This window comes from Watersipora subatra, chromosome 7, assembly GCF_963576615.1.
Source record: "Watersipora subatra chromosome 7, tzWatSuba1.1, whole genome shotgun sequence".
In the NCBI taxonomy this organism is placed as follows: Eukaryota; Metazoa; Bryozoa; class Gymnolaemata; order Cheilostomatida; family Watersiporidae; genus Watersipora; species Watersipora subatra.
Genome location: NC_088714.1, coordinates 49,968,452 through 49,984,539, shown reverse-complemented (window position 1 = coordinate 49,984,539; position 16,088 = coordinate 49,968,452). Strand labels below are relative to the sequence as shown.

General features: G+C 32.6%; 1 protein-coding gene across 1 annotated transcript in view; it reads left to right on the top strand.

Moving 5' to 3' along the window:
- LOC137399444 (inactive tyrosine-protein kinase 7-like) overlaps positions 1–16,088 on the top strand; it is a 61,600-nt gene that overhangs the window by 35,309 nt on the left and 10,203 nt on the right. The window contains exons 3-10 of the mRNA XM_068085563.1: positions 1,431–1,585; positions 4,367–4,523; positions 5,781–5,917; positions 7,375–7,498; positions 8,934–9,100; positions 11,545–11,687; positions 12,607–12,760; positions 14,997–15,155. Coding sequence (XP_067941664.1) covers positions 1,431–1,585; positions 4,367–4,523; positions 5,781–5,917; positions 7,375–7,498; positions 8,934–9,100; positions 11,545–11,687; positions 12,607–12,760; positions 14,997–15,155 — 1,196 coding nt within the window. The remainder of the gene's footprint in view (positions 1–1,430; positions 1,586–4,366; positions 4,524–5,780; positions 5,918–7,374; positions 7,499–8,933; positions 9,101–11,544; positions 11,688–12,606; positions 12,761–14,996; positions 15,156–16,088) is intronic.

Here is a 16,088-nt window from a genome sequence, read left to right as displayed (position 1 = left end):
GCATAAAGTAAGTGCAAAAGACATGGAAACAACTAAGTTTTTGTGCAAACCGCAATTCACGTTAATATTTTGATCTGAAAGCACTAAATACTTGCTTTTTATAACACTAAAATCTAGCGAAACGAGACTTCCATGCAGTCCCCTTTAGAATTTATCAGAACTGCGCACTAAATTCATTTATGACTTTTCTTACTTTTACGGCTCCGAATCTTTATGTTTTTTGTTAACCCAAGTTCACAACAGCCCATGTTTGCTCACATGAGCTGCCAAACAGGCCTGCGGCCAATGAGAGCATGTGAATTATGTTTCTTCTCTGTTTATATGACAATTGAAACATTGGAACAACAGCCGGGTGCAGCAGACTCTGTGTTACAAAGTGAGCTACATCTGAAGTTAGTTTCAACAAAGCATAACATAGAAGTACTACTACAGCAGTAGAATTACCACAAAATTGTAGATCAAAACAGCTATTTAGTTTTCAGACAATCTATGAACATAAAACATAAGCAGCAGTTTTCAATCACCTAATTTTGGCATCAATTTTACATATATCATTTAATAGACTAGCATCTATCATCTTGAATGCAACATGATAGATCATCAGCTAATAACTACTATACGTACAATTATTTTGGAATGCTAGTGGGCAGTCGGCTGGTGTAGTATTTAGACTGTTTCACTATGCCAAAAGTTGCCAGTTCAAATCTCATATAATGCAGTATCTTTTTCCAACCTCTAACGACAGTTTCAGACAGTTGGATGAACACGGCTTTTATAATAGTAAATATTCACTCCGAAATTGGTGTTTGTTGAACAAAATGTTTGTTATTTTTGGTAGTTTATTGTATTATCTGTTTAAAAACACTTCGAAAATAATAATATTGTTTTTATTATTACAGCTCTTTTATTTCTCATTGGTCAACCAAGCAATGCAAGAAAATTTTATTGTATTTCTTTGCTACTTCTTTGACACAATAGAACAAATATGGAGTTGTTTGCTCCTTTTAACTTACTATTCAACAGCCGTTTTAAAGAATGCGGTGAGTTTTTTGCGAGAGTATGGTAGTTCCTTTTTGGCATTTTAAAATATAAAATTTGTTTTTATTTTTTATGAACACTAAATTTTTAAGCAATTTCAATTTTTAGTGAGCACCACTTCAAGGCAAACCTATATTTACTAAGTAGATATAATTTCCAGCTCTTTTGCTTATGACAAAACTTAAAAATTGTCTTCTCCTTTTACAAGAGAATCAATAACTGTTGAGACTCAACCACGTTGTGCTGCTGATAAAAAATCATTAATTTTATACTAATAGGTTTACAATTTCATACTTATAGGTTTAAAACCCAGAAATCATCGCCTCTTCAAAATACTTTATTTATTAATCTATCTGACTTAGCTATCTAAGCATCTAGTTTGTTTCTTTTAGATTATATGATGAACCAGATAATGAATATAGAATTTCTGAGGCCAGACTAAAGATTCTATCAATCAGTGCCGAGTACAATGGCATATACACTTGTGAAGGAGAAAATGCAGCAGGAGTTGCCAAGTCAGGAGAGTCGTATCTTGTGAATGTCAAAGGTAAATACAGTAAATAGGTCAAAAGTAGATGCAGTAAATAGCAAACTAGTTTTATAAAATGATGCTAAATTTATACTACAACACCATCATCTTTATTAAAATGCTTTATTATTCCTAAGTGTACAGAGAGCTAAAACAGTATGATTGCCAGTTGCGCAAGTGTAATAATTGCTCACAGATTTTTTCAATAATTACTTAAACTACTAATATTATAAGATTCAGCATTGTAGTGTTACTTGTGAAAGATGTAGTGTAGTGATAAAACATTTCAATATACAACTCAACAAGAGTTTTCTTCTCTTGCATTATATTATGAAGATAAGACAATCACAGTTTATTAGTCACAATAGTCAAGTCTGTTAAAACTCACAAAACTTGTTGAAGTAAAACAAAATATTGAATCAGTTTTAAGTCTTAATAAATAGCCTGATTACATTAATAATAGTATGATTATATTATTAATAGTATGATTATATTATTAATAGTATGATTATGTTATTGTGGTAAAGTGGTTGTCCACCAAGAGCATAATATAGAGTGGCATATTTTTCAATTTTGTTCCTTTACCACATACAGGTAACCCTTAGCTAAATATAGGCTGTTTTAATGGCAGAATTATAATCAAAATTTAATATTTTGTCAAAGCTTTGGATGTTTTCGAAAGTATTCAGTTAAAGTGCTAAAATTATTTAAAATTTCTTTCGTCTTGCTTGTTTTTGTTTTACAACTTCCGAAATGTAATAGAAGATATAAACTCATAAGGGATTGAGTTTTCAACACAGAATACAACACACTTGCAGTGAGAAATGACTAACGGATAAACTGTTTCAGCTAGAGACTCCGTGTTTACTGTTTGTTATTTTGAGTACTGATGACCGGCAACTAGGTATTAGTGGGTCATCTGAATAGGCTGATCTCCATGACCAATAGTGGCTTGGCAGTCACCGGTTACTCTACAGGATGAGATTATTCAATGGTTTTACAAGTTTGAAGATTTGCAGGCAGACAATTCTGCAAATGGCTAAAATCCATGAATAGTTAGAGTTGTTGGCTTTGTTGTCAAAAAGGGAAAATAACACTACATAAATTAAAAAATAGTTGCAAGCATAGTCAATAAACATAGCTGAATTTCAATTTCTTTTGTAACCATTGCCTGAGGTTAGGGTTGCGCTTTTTACCAAAGCATCACAATTCTTTGCGAAATTATTCTAAGTTGTCAGAATTTCTTCAGAATCGTCATCTGAAAAGTTGCTCTAGTTATTTTCACTGTGAAACCACTTTTAGAAACTTTTAATACTGAAGTTGATGGCATTGACAATGACGATTCTGATTTAGACATTACGAAATGTATATGATGTGATTTGCAAATACATTTACAGACATGTACATGTATAATATAGAAAAGTCAAATATCAAGTTAACCAGCTGCCAAGGTTTTGCACTCTATTGCTAGCTGGATTTACGAACTAATTTATGCATTAATGTGTTCTTTCGCGATTAAAAGAATCCGCGAAAATGCGTAAAAAAAGGGAACTTATGCGAAATATGACTCCATGAATAATATTGTCCCGAACATCACTTAGCTTTCAATATACTAGTTTAGTTACAGACGATCAATAGGTAACATCAGTTGTGGGCAGAAAAATATGAGTCTAGCTGTATTGAGTCTATTGCGATTATAATTGGTGGGATATTTGAAATGTTTTACTTTATTATTATATTATTTGTATGTTTACATGTGTATGGTATTTTGTGAAGTACTGCATTGGGAAATAGCATTCTTTTTTATTTGTCAGAACTTTTTAAGTTTTGTGTATTTATTCCGTATCACATTCTATAATAAAAACGGAAAACAACTCTACATAAATTTGTGTTACAAGTGGCAAAATCCTACGTAAACTATACCCACAATATTTATCCTTCCACACATATGACCAGAATTTTTTTTATTTCGTGACGACAACACGTTACATCCACTATGGTATGTTTTAGTTTATGAACTTTTTGTTACCACAACCGACAGTTCACTATTCTGACTCCTCCGCAATAGTATTAGGTTACCAACTTTAAAACACATCCGTTGAATTCATTCACTAATTCTTTATCTCTGTCATTTCATTTTTTCTTTGTTTTGGCAAGTAATGGAAAACATCATTTTGTTGATGGTTATCTATTGCAACTAAAGTTATACATGCATGCAACCACTATTATAATCATCGAGCTTTCTAAACTCACTAAACAACTTCAGACAAAAAGGCAAGCTGTTTATCTACTACACAACTTAGAAGACTTGATTTAGTTATGATAAGGGTTATTCATTGCGTAGAGACAGCATTGCTTTCGTGCTTGTCAAATCTGCTTAACATAATCTATATTGGCATTTTCAATCTATCAGATGTGATTTAATTTGCAATCACTATAGCAGAGCTTATAGACTGTGATCTAGCAAATATCTTGCTAGCGAGTTAATTTTTCTGTTTCTAGTGTGCTTTGTCTAGATCACAGACTAAAGTGTCCTAGTTATCTCAACTAGTCGTGAAGATGAAGCAATGTAGAGGCATTGTTTTTGTTTTTTTCATTCTTGCGCCTTCTGTAAGACTCGTTGTTAGTGAAAACTTTAAGGAGCTTTGTTCAAATGTTACTGTAAGAACTTCATTAGGTATGAAATATTTAATTTGATTTTATTGGTATAAAATGTTTTTTTTTTAAATTAAATAAAACAATTTCTGAAGTTATACTGTAAATTGAGTACCTTGAATTGCGAAGTCGAATGTTTTGTAGATTCAAATGCAGCATTTCTGAAGGATGGTTTGTTTCAAAAAACAATTGTGACAGTGCGAGATGAAAACATCTGGATGCACTGTGAGTTTGAGAATGTTAGAGAGATCAACTGGTACAGGTGGACCACAACTTCTTACCTCATGGTCAACAGCACTCGGTGAGTTATATTTTTATTACCCCTCTCATCCTCTCTCCCTCTTTTCTCTTTCTCTCTCTCTTTCTTTTTCTCTTGCTCTCTTTCTTTCTCTCTTTCTCCCTCTCTATTTCTCTCCCCTCTCTCTTTTTCTCTCTTTCTTTCTCTCTCTTTCTCTCTCTCTCTCTCTTTCTCTCTCTTTTTCTCTCTCTCTCTCCCTCTCTCTTTCTCTCTCCCTCTCCTTCTCTCTCTTTCTCTCTCTCACTCTCTTTCTCTCTCTCTCTCGCTCTCTCTCCCTCCCTCTCTTTCTCTCTTTCTCCCTCTCTTTCTCTCTTTCTCCCTCTCTTTCTCTCTCTCTCTCCCTCTCTCTCTTTTTCTCACTCTCTCTCTCTTTCTCCTCTCTCCTCTCTCTTCTCTCTTTCTCTCTTTTTCTCTCTCTCTCTCTCTCTCTTCTCTTTCTCTCTTTTTCTTTCTCTCTCTCTCCCTCCCTTTCCCTCCATTTCTTTCATATTCTTCCCTTCCTCCCTCTCTTTCCTCTCCCCTCTTTACTCTCCTCCTCTTCCCCTCTCCTCCTCTCTACCTCTTTTAGCCCTCCCTCTCTCCTCTCTTCCTTGTTTCCTACCTTTCTTTTGTCTCCTTCCTCTTAGTAAACTTAACAGGTAGTAAAGTTGAAAATAAAAATACAAGTGCTCTGCTTACAATCATAAATCTCTGTACCGTGAGTTCTTTTGAATTGATGTTAAACAATGGAAAACACTGCATAAAACATGATACTAAAATTGTATGTCTTTCTCATGTTATAATCAGCAGGTGAATTACAAGGTCAAAAAGCTTTTTAGGTGTCTTACAACTATTTGGTGAATCCTTGTGTCATGAGTAAGTGCAAATTAGCTAAGCAGTGTACCTAAAAGAAAGATAAAAATATAATGCTCCAAAGCAGAGGTACTGTGTATGGTAATTGATTATATCGGCAAGTGCTCTTTATACTATGTTATGATGAAGCTTTACCATTTTGTATCAATCAAACTTTAGCGTCAGATTTGTATTGTTCTGACTGTTGCTTCTGTATGAAGTTACTTTGTTATAAGTCTAAACACAAATACAAATTAACTTTATCAAATATTTAAAATGTTGTGATTATTATAGATTTAATAGCTAAAACCAATTATTTGCTGCCTAAAGATTGGAGTACTCTTTTATTGCATTAAGTTAAAAAAAATTAGCAAAGTTTTTTTATTTGAAGCAGCATTAGTTCATATTAATTTTAGTTTGATATTTCAGAGCTCGAACAACGATTTATGGTAATGGAACGGTTCAGATATCTTCCGTTAGAAAATCAGATGAAGGAACCTATTTGTGTCAAGGAATGGGCTTCAACGATGAACCTCAGTCATTTACTACTGAGCTCCTTATTGCCAGTGAGTGCCAGGTGTATTTGTATGCTAAAACTTTCCCAAACTACTTTAACTCTTTGAACCTTGATCGACTTTGATTAGTATTGGTAAAAATAACACAAATCACTGTCTCTAGACTATTATGTAGTACCACAAGTCAATTGATCTACATTTTATCAAGCTTTGGTAGTTGTAGTATGTCTGATATGGCTGGTCATTATGAAGAAGAACTTGCTATAAAAATGTAACATTTTGCAAAGTAATTTTGCAAAGCAACATAGCTTAGCATTGACTGAAAACACTATTTATGTTGGCTTAATATAGCAAGCAGATTTTTGTTTCATTTAAATACAAACATGATAAGCTAGTTAGCTAACTACAGGCTGATCAGAAACGTTTTGTATGAAGCCTACTAAAGCCGTACCAAGTGGCTTTTGGTCATATGCAAGCGCTATACCGCGCCGCGCTACGTGGCTATACCGAGCCGCGCTACGTGGCTATACCGAGCCGCGCTACGTGGCTATACTGAGCCGCGCTACGTGGCGTGTGGTATAGAGACAGTTAAAAACGCACTTACATGTCATCATCTTTTTAGTTTATATAATCAAAAACTATTGGCATTTTTTATCATTCACTATTGTTTTTAGTGTTTGAGGTGATCTTAATGCCAGAATGTTTCAAAATTACAATCGACAAAACTTAATCGCGGTTAAAAAGAAAAAGGTACAAAGAGAGACTGACGGAATAGATACCCGTAACACTGCAACTTGAACACAATAGCCAATATCATCTATTGCAACGATAACAACTAATGACGTCATTCACACGTATTTTTATTTTTAGCATGTTAACCGTGAAAGTGCTTTGTTGTTTTTACTTTTGAAACATTTTTGCCATCAGATCACCTCAAACATAAAAAAAATCGCAAATGATCAAAAAATAATGATGCTTTTCGATAGTCTACTAAAATTATGTCTGAGTTGATCTTCAAGTATAGGTTAAGTATAGGTTAAGTATAGGTTAAGTATAGGTTAAGTATAGGTTAAGTATAGGTTAAGTAGAGATTAAGTATAGGTTAAGTATAGGTTAAGTATAGGTTAAGTATAGGTTAAGTAGAGGTTAAGTTTAGGTTAAGTATAGGTTAAGTATAGGTTAAGTATAGGTTAAGTAGAGGTTAAGTATAGGTTAAGTATAGGTTAAGTATAGGTTAAGTAGAGGTTAAGTAAGCTACTCACTAATCAGAAGCATGTTCACTAAGCTTACTCAAGACACACCATAAAAAAGCCAAACCACGTGGCATATAGTGCCGAGTGGTCTTTTGCAACTGACAAGTTAAATCTGTCAACTTGATAGCGAACCTTAAATTAGCAATATTTCTAATAACTTAATCATATGGCTGTTAGTAGGTACTCACATTGTTATTTTTCAATCACTTGTTTATTTGATTTTATGTAACCATAAATTGGTATTTCCTATTTCAGAATTACCAAAGTTTACCAGAAGCAACCTTGAACCCAGACTGGAGAATCCAATCATACTTGCAAAAGACTCATCATTCGAAATTGATTGTCAAAAGGCAGATGGTATTCCAGCACCAACTATAAGGTACAACGAACTTCGAATTTCAACTTTAGATATAAATTTCTGCGTTTCTTCTGAGATTACATTTATGATCAAGAATGCATGATTTCCAAATTATTTAAGCTTCTATAAAAAGCAACCCATGCTTATTTTCCTATGTGACATTCCTTAGTTTTTAAAAGAGTGAGGTTTGCTGCCTCAGAAGTCAGCTTACAGAAACATTTTTTAAATCTTTAAAAGTCAGCCTAAACATAAACAAATTTTCTTTGATTTTACACTAAAAAATGCCAGGTTTTTTGAAATTTTAATTGAATGCAAACAACAATAATTTACATTCAGTCTAAGCTTACAGCTAAAAATTGAGTGGCTTAAATAGTTAAAACTAGAATGATAACAGTACTGATTATAAAGTTTTCAAATTTCAATTTAGTAAACTCAGTCGTACACTTAAGAATGGGCTGGTCTAGTTTTAGTTCACTCAACACGTGTTATATAATTTGTTTACGCATGCAAAGTCTTTTTCAAATTTTAAATTTGCCACACAACTCAAAATTTAAAACTAAATCAAATCTCAAACTGTTAAAATTGAACAGACCAAACCTATCTGGTTGCCAGATAGTTGTTTTTTATCTAGCGTGGGTAAATAATAAACTATGTGGTATTCTAAAAATCAGCCAAAACATTAAAATTTTAATTTAGTTGTAAAACGTTGCGGATAAAATTACAGACAGCTCATTATTAGTGACTTAGAACTATTTCATTTTTTTTTTAAATATAGGTATCACTTTAGTTAAGTAAAGACGGCAATTTCACTAAATATGGAACTCAATGTTAAAAAATAAAAATTGGAAAAAAATTACTAGTTGTTCATATGGAATTATGAGCATTTTGTAACAATAGCTACAAATCTAGCGCTTAAGTTGTTTTAGATTATACCGAGTGCTCAAGTCTGCGCCCTACGGAATGGCCTAAAATGAAACTTATATTTCTACGAGGGAAATGCTACAAACTTTTATCAGTAAAGTGAAACTGACACATCTATTATTAAAAAGAAACTCACACTTCAATCGGTAAAACTTACAATCCTATCAGTAAAGAGAAACTTGCAGCTTCATCAATCAAGATAAACTCACACTTTTATCAGTAAAAAGAAACTTTGAATTTTATCAGTAAAGTGAAGCTTAATTTTTTTTCATTAAAGGGAAACTTAGAGTTTTGTCAATAAAGAAAACTTGCACTTTTATTAGCAAATGGAAACTTACATTTTTATTCACAAAGAGAAATGTATGCTATTATCAGTAAAGAGCAACTTAAACTTCTACCAGTAAAAAGAAACTTAAACTTCTACCAGTAAAAAGAAACTTACACTTTTATAATAAAAGATAAACTTACGTTTTTATCAATAAAGAGAAACTCAAACCAATAGTAGTCATTCATCAAGTAGGTTTACTCATCGTAGTTGGTTGAACTCAGCCGGAGAGGCAATTGTGCCTGGAGTCAAACTATCTGTCTCTGGTAATAAGCTCATCTTCAACCCAGTTGATGTCAGCCACAACGCAAACTATACGTGTGTGGCGGAAAATATGGCTGGTAAAAGAGAGATCACTGTAGAAATCATTGTAACAGGTTAGTGAGATGAATAAAAGTTGAGATTAAATAATATATAAGAACTATCTTTGATTTTTTATCAGTATTTTTCAAATAAATATCTTATATGCTTGCAAGCTGTAAGAATTGCTTATTTTATTTTCACCTTTCATTATATATTATACAGTCAAACATGGATAACTCGAACTTCAAGGACCGAGCAAAAGTGTTCGAATTATCAGAGCGTTCAAGTTATCAGAGCACTGTCACAAGTCCATATATTTACTTATTTATTAGTAGATACATGTACATATACAAACTATAATATAAATCAAAAGCACAAATGGCTTGTTTCAAATTAAATGCTTCTAATGTAAAGTTTAAAACGTTTTCATGAAAAAGTATAGAGATTTTTCTATCACTTGAGATTGGTTTGTTGTTTGAGGTGATGTTATTGCCAGGACGTCTTTCAGATTGACATTGGCAAAACTTGATCGTTGTTGAAATGCTCAAAAGAAAAGACATTTTTTTCTTTTGGGGTATTACCCACGATCAATTTTGCCGTTTTTTCTTGAAGTTTATGCAGATTACCTTACTTTACCTGGGATTCGTTAAGAGCAACACTCCGAGGCAGTTCAATTAGAAGTTTTACGAGGTTTTACGATACATTCTATATCACTCACGCTTTTTTAATAGATACTTATTGAATGTACACACGTATTCTGTGTTTAGGTCAAACGATGAATAGTTTTTTGTAGCTCAGACAACGTATACGTTTAATTACAACAATTTTTAAGATGTTTTAAACATTCAACATTCCGACGTTGATTCAACACGGAACTTTGTTTTGTATGTGCGTGGCAAAAATCCTTGCGCGCGTGACCCGGCTAGCCCGTGCTATTCATCGTATCGCAATATAAATCAAATTTCATCAAACTTTTAGAAAAGTCGTTGACAAAAATATTTTGCCGATGGTGGTAATAACGATGCTTATGAATTACGAAAATATGAAGTTTACCTCTATGGCTTTGAATAAAGTGATTTTCTAAAGCAATAACAACCGTTTCGGTACCGTTGGGCAAAAAAACAGTTCGAATTAACAGTGTTGAGTTCGAGTTATCTATAGCAATTTATCATTACGTGGGAACGGACCAAAAGAAATGTTCGAATTAACCATGTGTTCGAGCTATCTGTGGACGGAGTTATCCATGTTTGACTGTATATATTTTCACCTTTGATATAGAAATTGTGATGTTAAAAAGTCACTGGAATCAATGTTTAAAAAATTGTACCAAAAATTATAGATATTTTTCTGTCATTTGAGATTTCGTTTGTTGTTTCATGTTATCTAACTGCCAAGATGTTTCAAGGTTAAAATCAACAAAACTTGATTGGGCGTAAAATGCTCAGAAGAAAAAGGCGTGACAAGACTTCTTTGAAAATGATTTCAATAGTCGTGCTTATTGTTTATAAGTGATAAATATATGGTCTTATTAGCGTCAAATACTCATATGTTTACAGCTAATTTTGAGAGAAACTATAAAACAAATTCTAACCAAACTATCTTTAAATCATATGAAACGTCTATAGCAATGTATCTGAGGCTATATTTTAGGTTTTATTCCAAAACTCATGAGCAAATACAAAATAACATTATATATATTTAAAAAATATTTATAATTTTTTGAAATGATTTTCAATGCTCCCTTCATCTGGCTCATATTGCTCGCTTGCTCAATTACACTAAATAAACCAAAGTGTTTGTGTTTATTGAGTACACTAACTAATACGCATGAGAAATGCAGACAAATTTCTTACATTGTATTCTGAAATTTTTTGAGAAATGTAATTAAATAGAAGATGAGTAAGACAAAAGATCACAAGGTTTCTAATGTTTTATCTACTGGAAACCTTGTGATCTTAAAAGGTTAGTAAGTTATTAGACAACCACCTGTCATCTTGGGACAGTCCAAGATGACAGGCGAGTTAACTGTCATCTTGGTCTGCCAACACGTTTCAAGGTTCAAGTTGACAAAATTTGATTGAAGTTAAAATGCTCAGACAAGGAGTACCGTATATGATTGGCAGAAAACTGTAAAAATGTTTGTTGTTTCTAGTAAAAGGCAATCTAAACATGTGTGAACTCTTAAAAGTACAGCCACACGTAATGATTTTATGGTTGGTTCCGACACAACACTGCAACCTGAATACAATGGTTTCTGTATTAATTAGAGATACAAATTGGGAGTGCAACTATTGGCATCCTTTTTGAAGAACTTTTTTCTTCTGAGCATTTTAACTACAAACAAATTTGGCCAACTTTTGCCAGTCAGATTACCAAAAACAGCAAACAAAATTTCAAATAATAGAAAATATACTTTTTAATGAGAATCTTAAATTTTTGATGTGATTTACCCTTTAACATCAACTAGAAAAGTTTTTACTTGCTGGTAAAATGAACGATGTTTGATGTCTTGTGACAGTTCCTCCAATAATAACCCAGATGCCAACTGACACAGAGATAAAGGAAGGTCAGACAGGGCAGTTACAGTGTGGTTACAATGGGTCAGCACCACCATGGACACAAGTCATCTGGTATAAAGATTCAAAACCACTTAATAAAGAGGTAAAGTTGGTTTATTTTTAGTATTTGAATGCCCTGTTGTCAGTAGCAGTAAAAATGGTTCAGCGAATTTTATATGAGGCAATATCCTCAAGCTTTGTTTTATTTTTGCTAAATTTTATTATAGCAGCTGAGGCTATAGAAAATATTTACTATAATAAGATACATATCTGTTAGTTTTTCTGTCTGTCTGTTTGAAGCCATAGTAACACCATCAGCAAAAAAATTGCCTTGCGCAAGATTCGAACTCAGACTCTTTGTATTACACACTGGTATGCTAACCACAACACTACTCGGCCGCCTTACCACTTTACCCAATCACTAAGCACATGCTGACTACTCACAACATCTTCATAACCGTTAAGCATACTAGTAATAATATAATCACAGAATGTTTATAGACTGCTGCCTTGCGCTGGGGTTGTTTTTTCTGATCATGCTCTGCAGACTTTGAACTGGTGTTGTACAAGTGTAATTGTGGCTAGATGCCCTAACAAGCACCACCGACTGTCCTTGTTCGACTTGAACCACTGACCTATTAATAATAAGTCAGCATCTTAACCACTGATGTTTCTTTTGTGAGCAGTTTAATACAGAGGTTTAATAGTGTACCTTCCTAAAGTTACATCAATTGGAAAACTAAATGTGTCTCCTAGCTGATTACAAATCTCAGTTGGAAGAATGAGAGAGTAAATCTTTTTGAAAACATTGAATACACACTTGGTTATTATTTGCCTAGATATGAAGAAACTACTTGAAACAAAAATCAAGTGCAGCTTGGTTAATACTAAAGCTTTACAGATATATAGTGTACAGAAATATGGTTCATTTATATTTGTAGTATACTTGTAATTTTTTTTAGAATATTTATAGAATACACAAATGAAAATTGGATGTTTAATATATGTTGTATGTTTTTCAGGTGTTTGAACGTCAGGAGTTGACTTTAGACCAGCAGAGTGGTAAACTAGCTTTTCAGTTTGCAAAACCAAGTATGGAGGGGGCCTACAGCTGCGTTGTTAACACTAGCCAACAGGAAGCGGTAGAATCTCAGACTATTAATCTTAACATTATTGGTAAGCTAGTCTCTACTTTATACCAGAGTTCACTATCAAAATTGTATTTGATCATCAGTAGCAGAAGTTTTTTTGAATGCAAATTTGTTGCAAGCAGTTTTATAGATTCAAGAGAACATAACTGATAATTTTTAATGGGTTTTAAGCTGGTTCCCATTTCTTATTACACAATTATTTTCACTGGTTCAAAAAAGTTGAAGCAATTATAAGAAATATTGAATTTTATTTTTATTTCGTTTCAAAGTAATTAAGTTACAAAAAAAACTTTAAACTTTAAGAGTTGAAATTATTAAAACCAGACGGTTTTATAACTAAAACCTTTCATGGCAGCTACAAAGTTGCTTCACACTTGACCAGCTCCAAGCTAAAACAACGTCGTAGCTGCCACAAAAAAAACTTTGATAAAAAATCATCTACTTTCATGTATATACATATTTTTAGCATTATGATTTTTTGTATCTAAACTAAAAAGATTGCTGATAAAAACAGTTTCAAAACAGTAACAAAGTAGGCTACTTTAAATTAAGTTTTTACTTTCATTTAAGCCTATTAAGTTCTTCTTGTAATCACATCTGTCTCTACTGCAATTGACGACACTTGCTTGAAAACTCTTGTGGTATAAAACTGATGCAGAGTTTAGCTTTCCTTTGTGCTGCAATTTTCCTACTTTTTTCTTAATTTATATTATATATTTTTGCTTCAATTTACTTACTTATTTTTAATTCCAATTCAGAAACATTTTGAAAATTTCAAAGGTTTGCTGTGGCTTTCAGTAAGCAGCAGTGAGCAATAGACTAACATCTTTACTTCAGTCTTTTCCATCTCCAACCTGCAGCGTGTTAAATTAGGCCTCTGCTTTAATTCTCCATCAAATCTCGGGAAGCCATTTTAGTTGAATTTTTGCAAATTCTGGAAAGCAATCTCAAAAAATATTTTAAGTTAAAAAATTTTTGTTCAAATTTGTTTGTGAACATTTATGCTTTCTCAAACTTGATCAGCTAAAAAAATTTTCAAATTATTTGTTTTGTTCAACTTGTGTCATACTTGATCATGGAAGGCCAACTTAGCAGAAGGAAAATGAATTGAAATTTTCAAAGCACTTTTTTTCAGATCTTTTTAATTTTGTTTACTATTTTCTATATCTAAAAATACTATTTGTTGAGATTATCATTGTAACTTTTTACTAAAGACTTAGAACTTATAATAAAACACTAAAACTTGTAACGCTAGGTTAAAAATGATATGTGAATCTGATAAGATGCTATATTCAATTTTTAGCTCTGTACTTCTGAATTTTTCATATTTTCATGTTTTCTCTTTAATTTATTTTGTTGAATTTACATGCATTCACACAATTACAATGCCTGGAGAAACTTTAAATGTTAAATAACGAAAACTAGTTCAGATTTTGATCTAAATATCTCCTAGAATTTTACTTCATAGTTTAGAAAATTTGCATGTTGAGAAAATATTATGTAGGTATTAAACTGCACAATACGGACATAATAATGTATAATATCTGTTACTTACAAAGTTTTAATTAAACTGCCTGCTAAATCAAATGTCTGTCATCGCTTTTTTTTGTTCCATAAATCTTTAGTTGAGTTTTTTGCCAACGAGCTCTTTTAGTAATTGGTGTTTCCGTAACAGAATTATCTTCAAGTAGTATTTTTTCTAGTTAAAGATAAACTTGCACAAAACTTTAGTTGAGTTTTTGTTAGAATGTATTTTTTTATCATTTGCAATCTATTTTGATGTTTGAGGTAGTCTGACTGTGAGTATGTTTCAAAAATAAATCAATAAAACTTGGTCGCAGTTAAAACTCTCAAATCAAGTGAAATTGCAATTGCAGAAAGCGAGAGCAAATGACAGAATAGAGACGCGTAACGCTGCAACTTAAACGCAATAGCCGATATTTACTATCGCAACGATAACAGCTAGTGATGTCATTTTGCATATATTTCTCTTCTGAACATTTCAACAGCAATCAATGTTTTTTTATTTTAGCCTGGAAACATTCTGGCAGTCAGATCGCTTCAAACATCAAAAACAATCGCAAATAATTTTAAAAAACCAACAATTTCTGATAAAATCTACTAAAACTCTGTTTAAGTTCATTTTTAGATAAAGTAAATCATTTTTAAAGGAAATCCAAAATTTCAATAGCTTTTTTTATTCAAAGCTTTTTTCTTTAAACAATAATAAATTTAAACTTGATTCATGTGTTTTATTGTAGAAAAACTCAAGTTCTACCCTCAACCACGAAGTATGAGTTTTGAACTGGGAACAACTGGTTCTGTGCCGTGTCGTGCTAAAGCTGAGAGAACGCCTAATATAGAATGGAGACATTTTCCAGACCAAGTAACACTTCCGGATGGAGTATTTAGTGAAGATGGTAGGTAAAAAATAACTAACAGTGTATTCAGTTGCCTTTCTGGTCATTTGCCTTTGTGGCACTTAGCTAAGAGCTGGACCATGCGGCTCTTGGCAGATTGGCTAATGGCAAGTGGCAGGCAACTACATTACGCTAGGTTCAAAGCTTCCGAGTGTTTAAAGGTGGAATTGAATCACTGATTTGGAGATGACTCATTGCTATTGTATTGAATCCAAAACCGAAACCGTGAAATCTACAATTGAACAACATATTTACAACAAGTTCTTCCACTGCAATAAAAAACATAGCGACTTTATAAAAGATGGAATATCATCGACGCAAACTGTTTGTCACCTTTAAAAGACACTCACAGAATTAATTCAAGTAGTCCAACGAAACCAATTCACAGAGTAAATGTCAAATGTTCTGATCAAAAAAATTGGTCTATTAATCATCAGCTATGTGTTGCTTGTTAAAATTCAAAAATCCTAATGCCAAGCTTGGATGGAAGATAATTACTGGAAATAAAAACGTGTCGAGAAACGAAGACAGCCACCGAAAACTGTCTGATTCCACTACTAAACTACCAGCACAGTTGGCCAAACACACAACATGCCGAAACAACTTTCGTGCCGCCTTAGACCCGAACACAATGATGTTTGAATTAACTAAGGACAATAAAATTTGTGAGTGAGTAATAGACAGAAAATGTTACTTGGGTTCTTTTACATCATTTATAAACTGATTTTTAACACCCGTGAAATGCGAGGCATTCCCCTAGCTATAGTATAATTTATTAGCAATTAAAAAAGTCTGTACACGTCTGAGTTCTAGTAGTGAGAGAACCAATCTCTTTTGAAGGCAAAAACCGCTTTATACAAAAAGCTAGCCCGAGATATAACCAAAAAAAAAGATTCACAATATAACATATAATTTAAGAACAGTCTGTAAAAA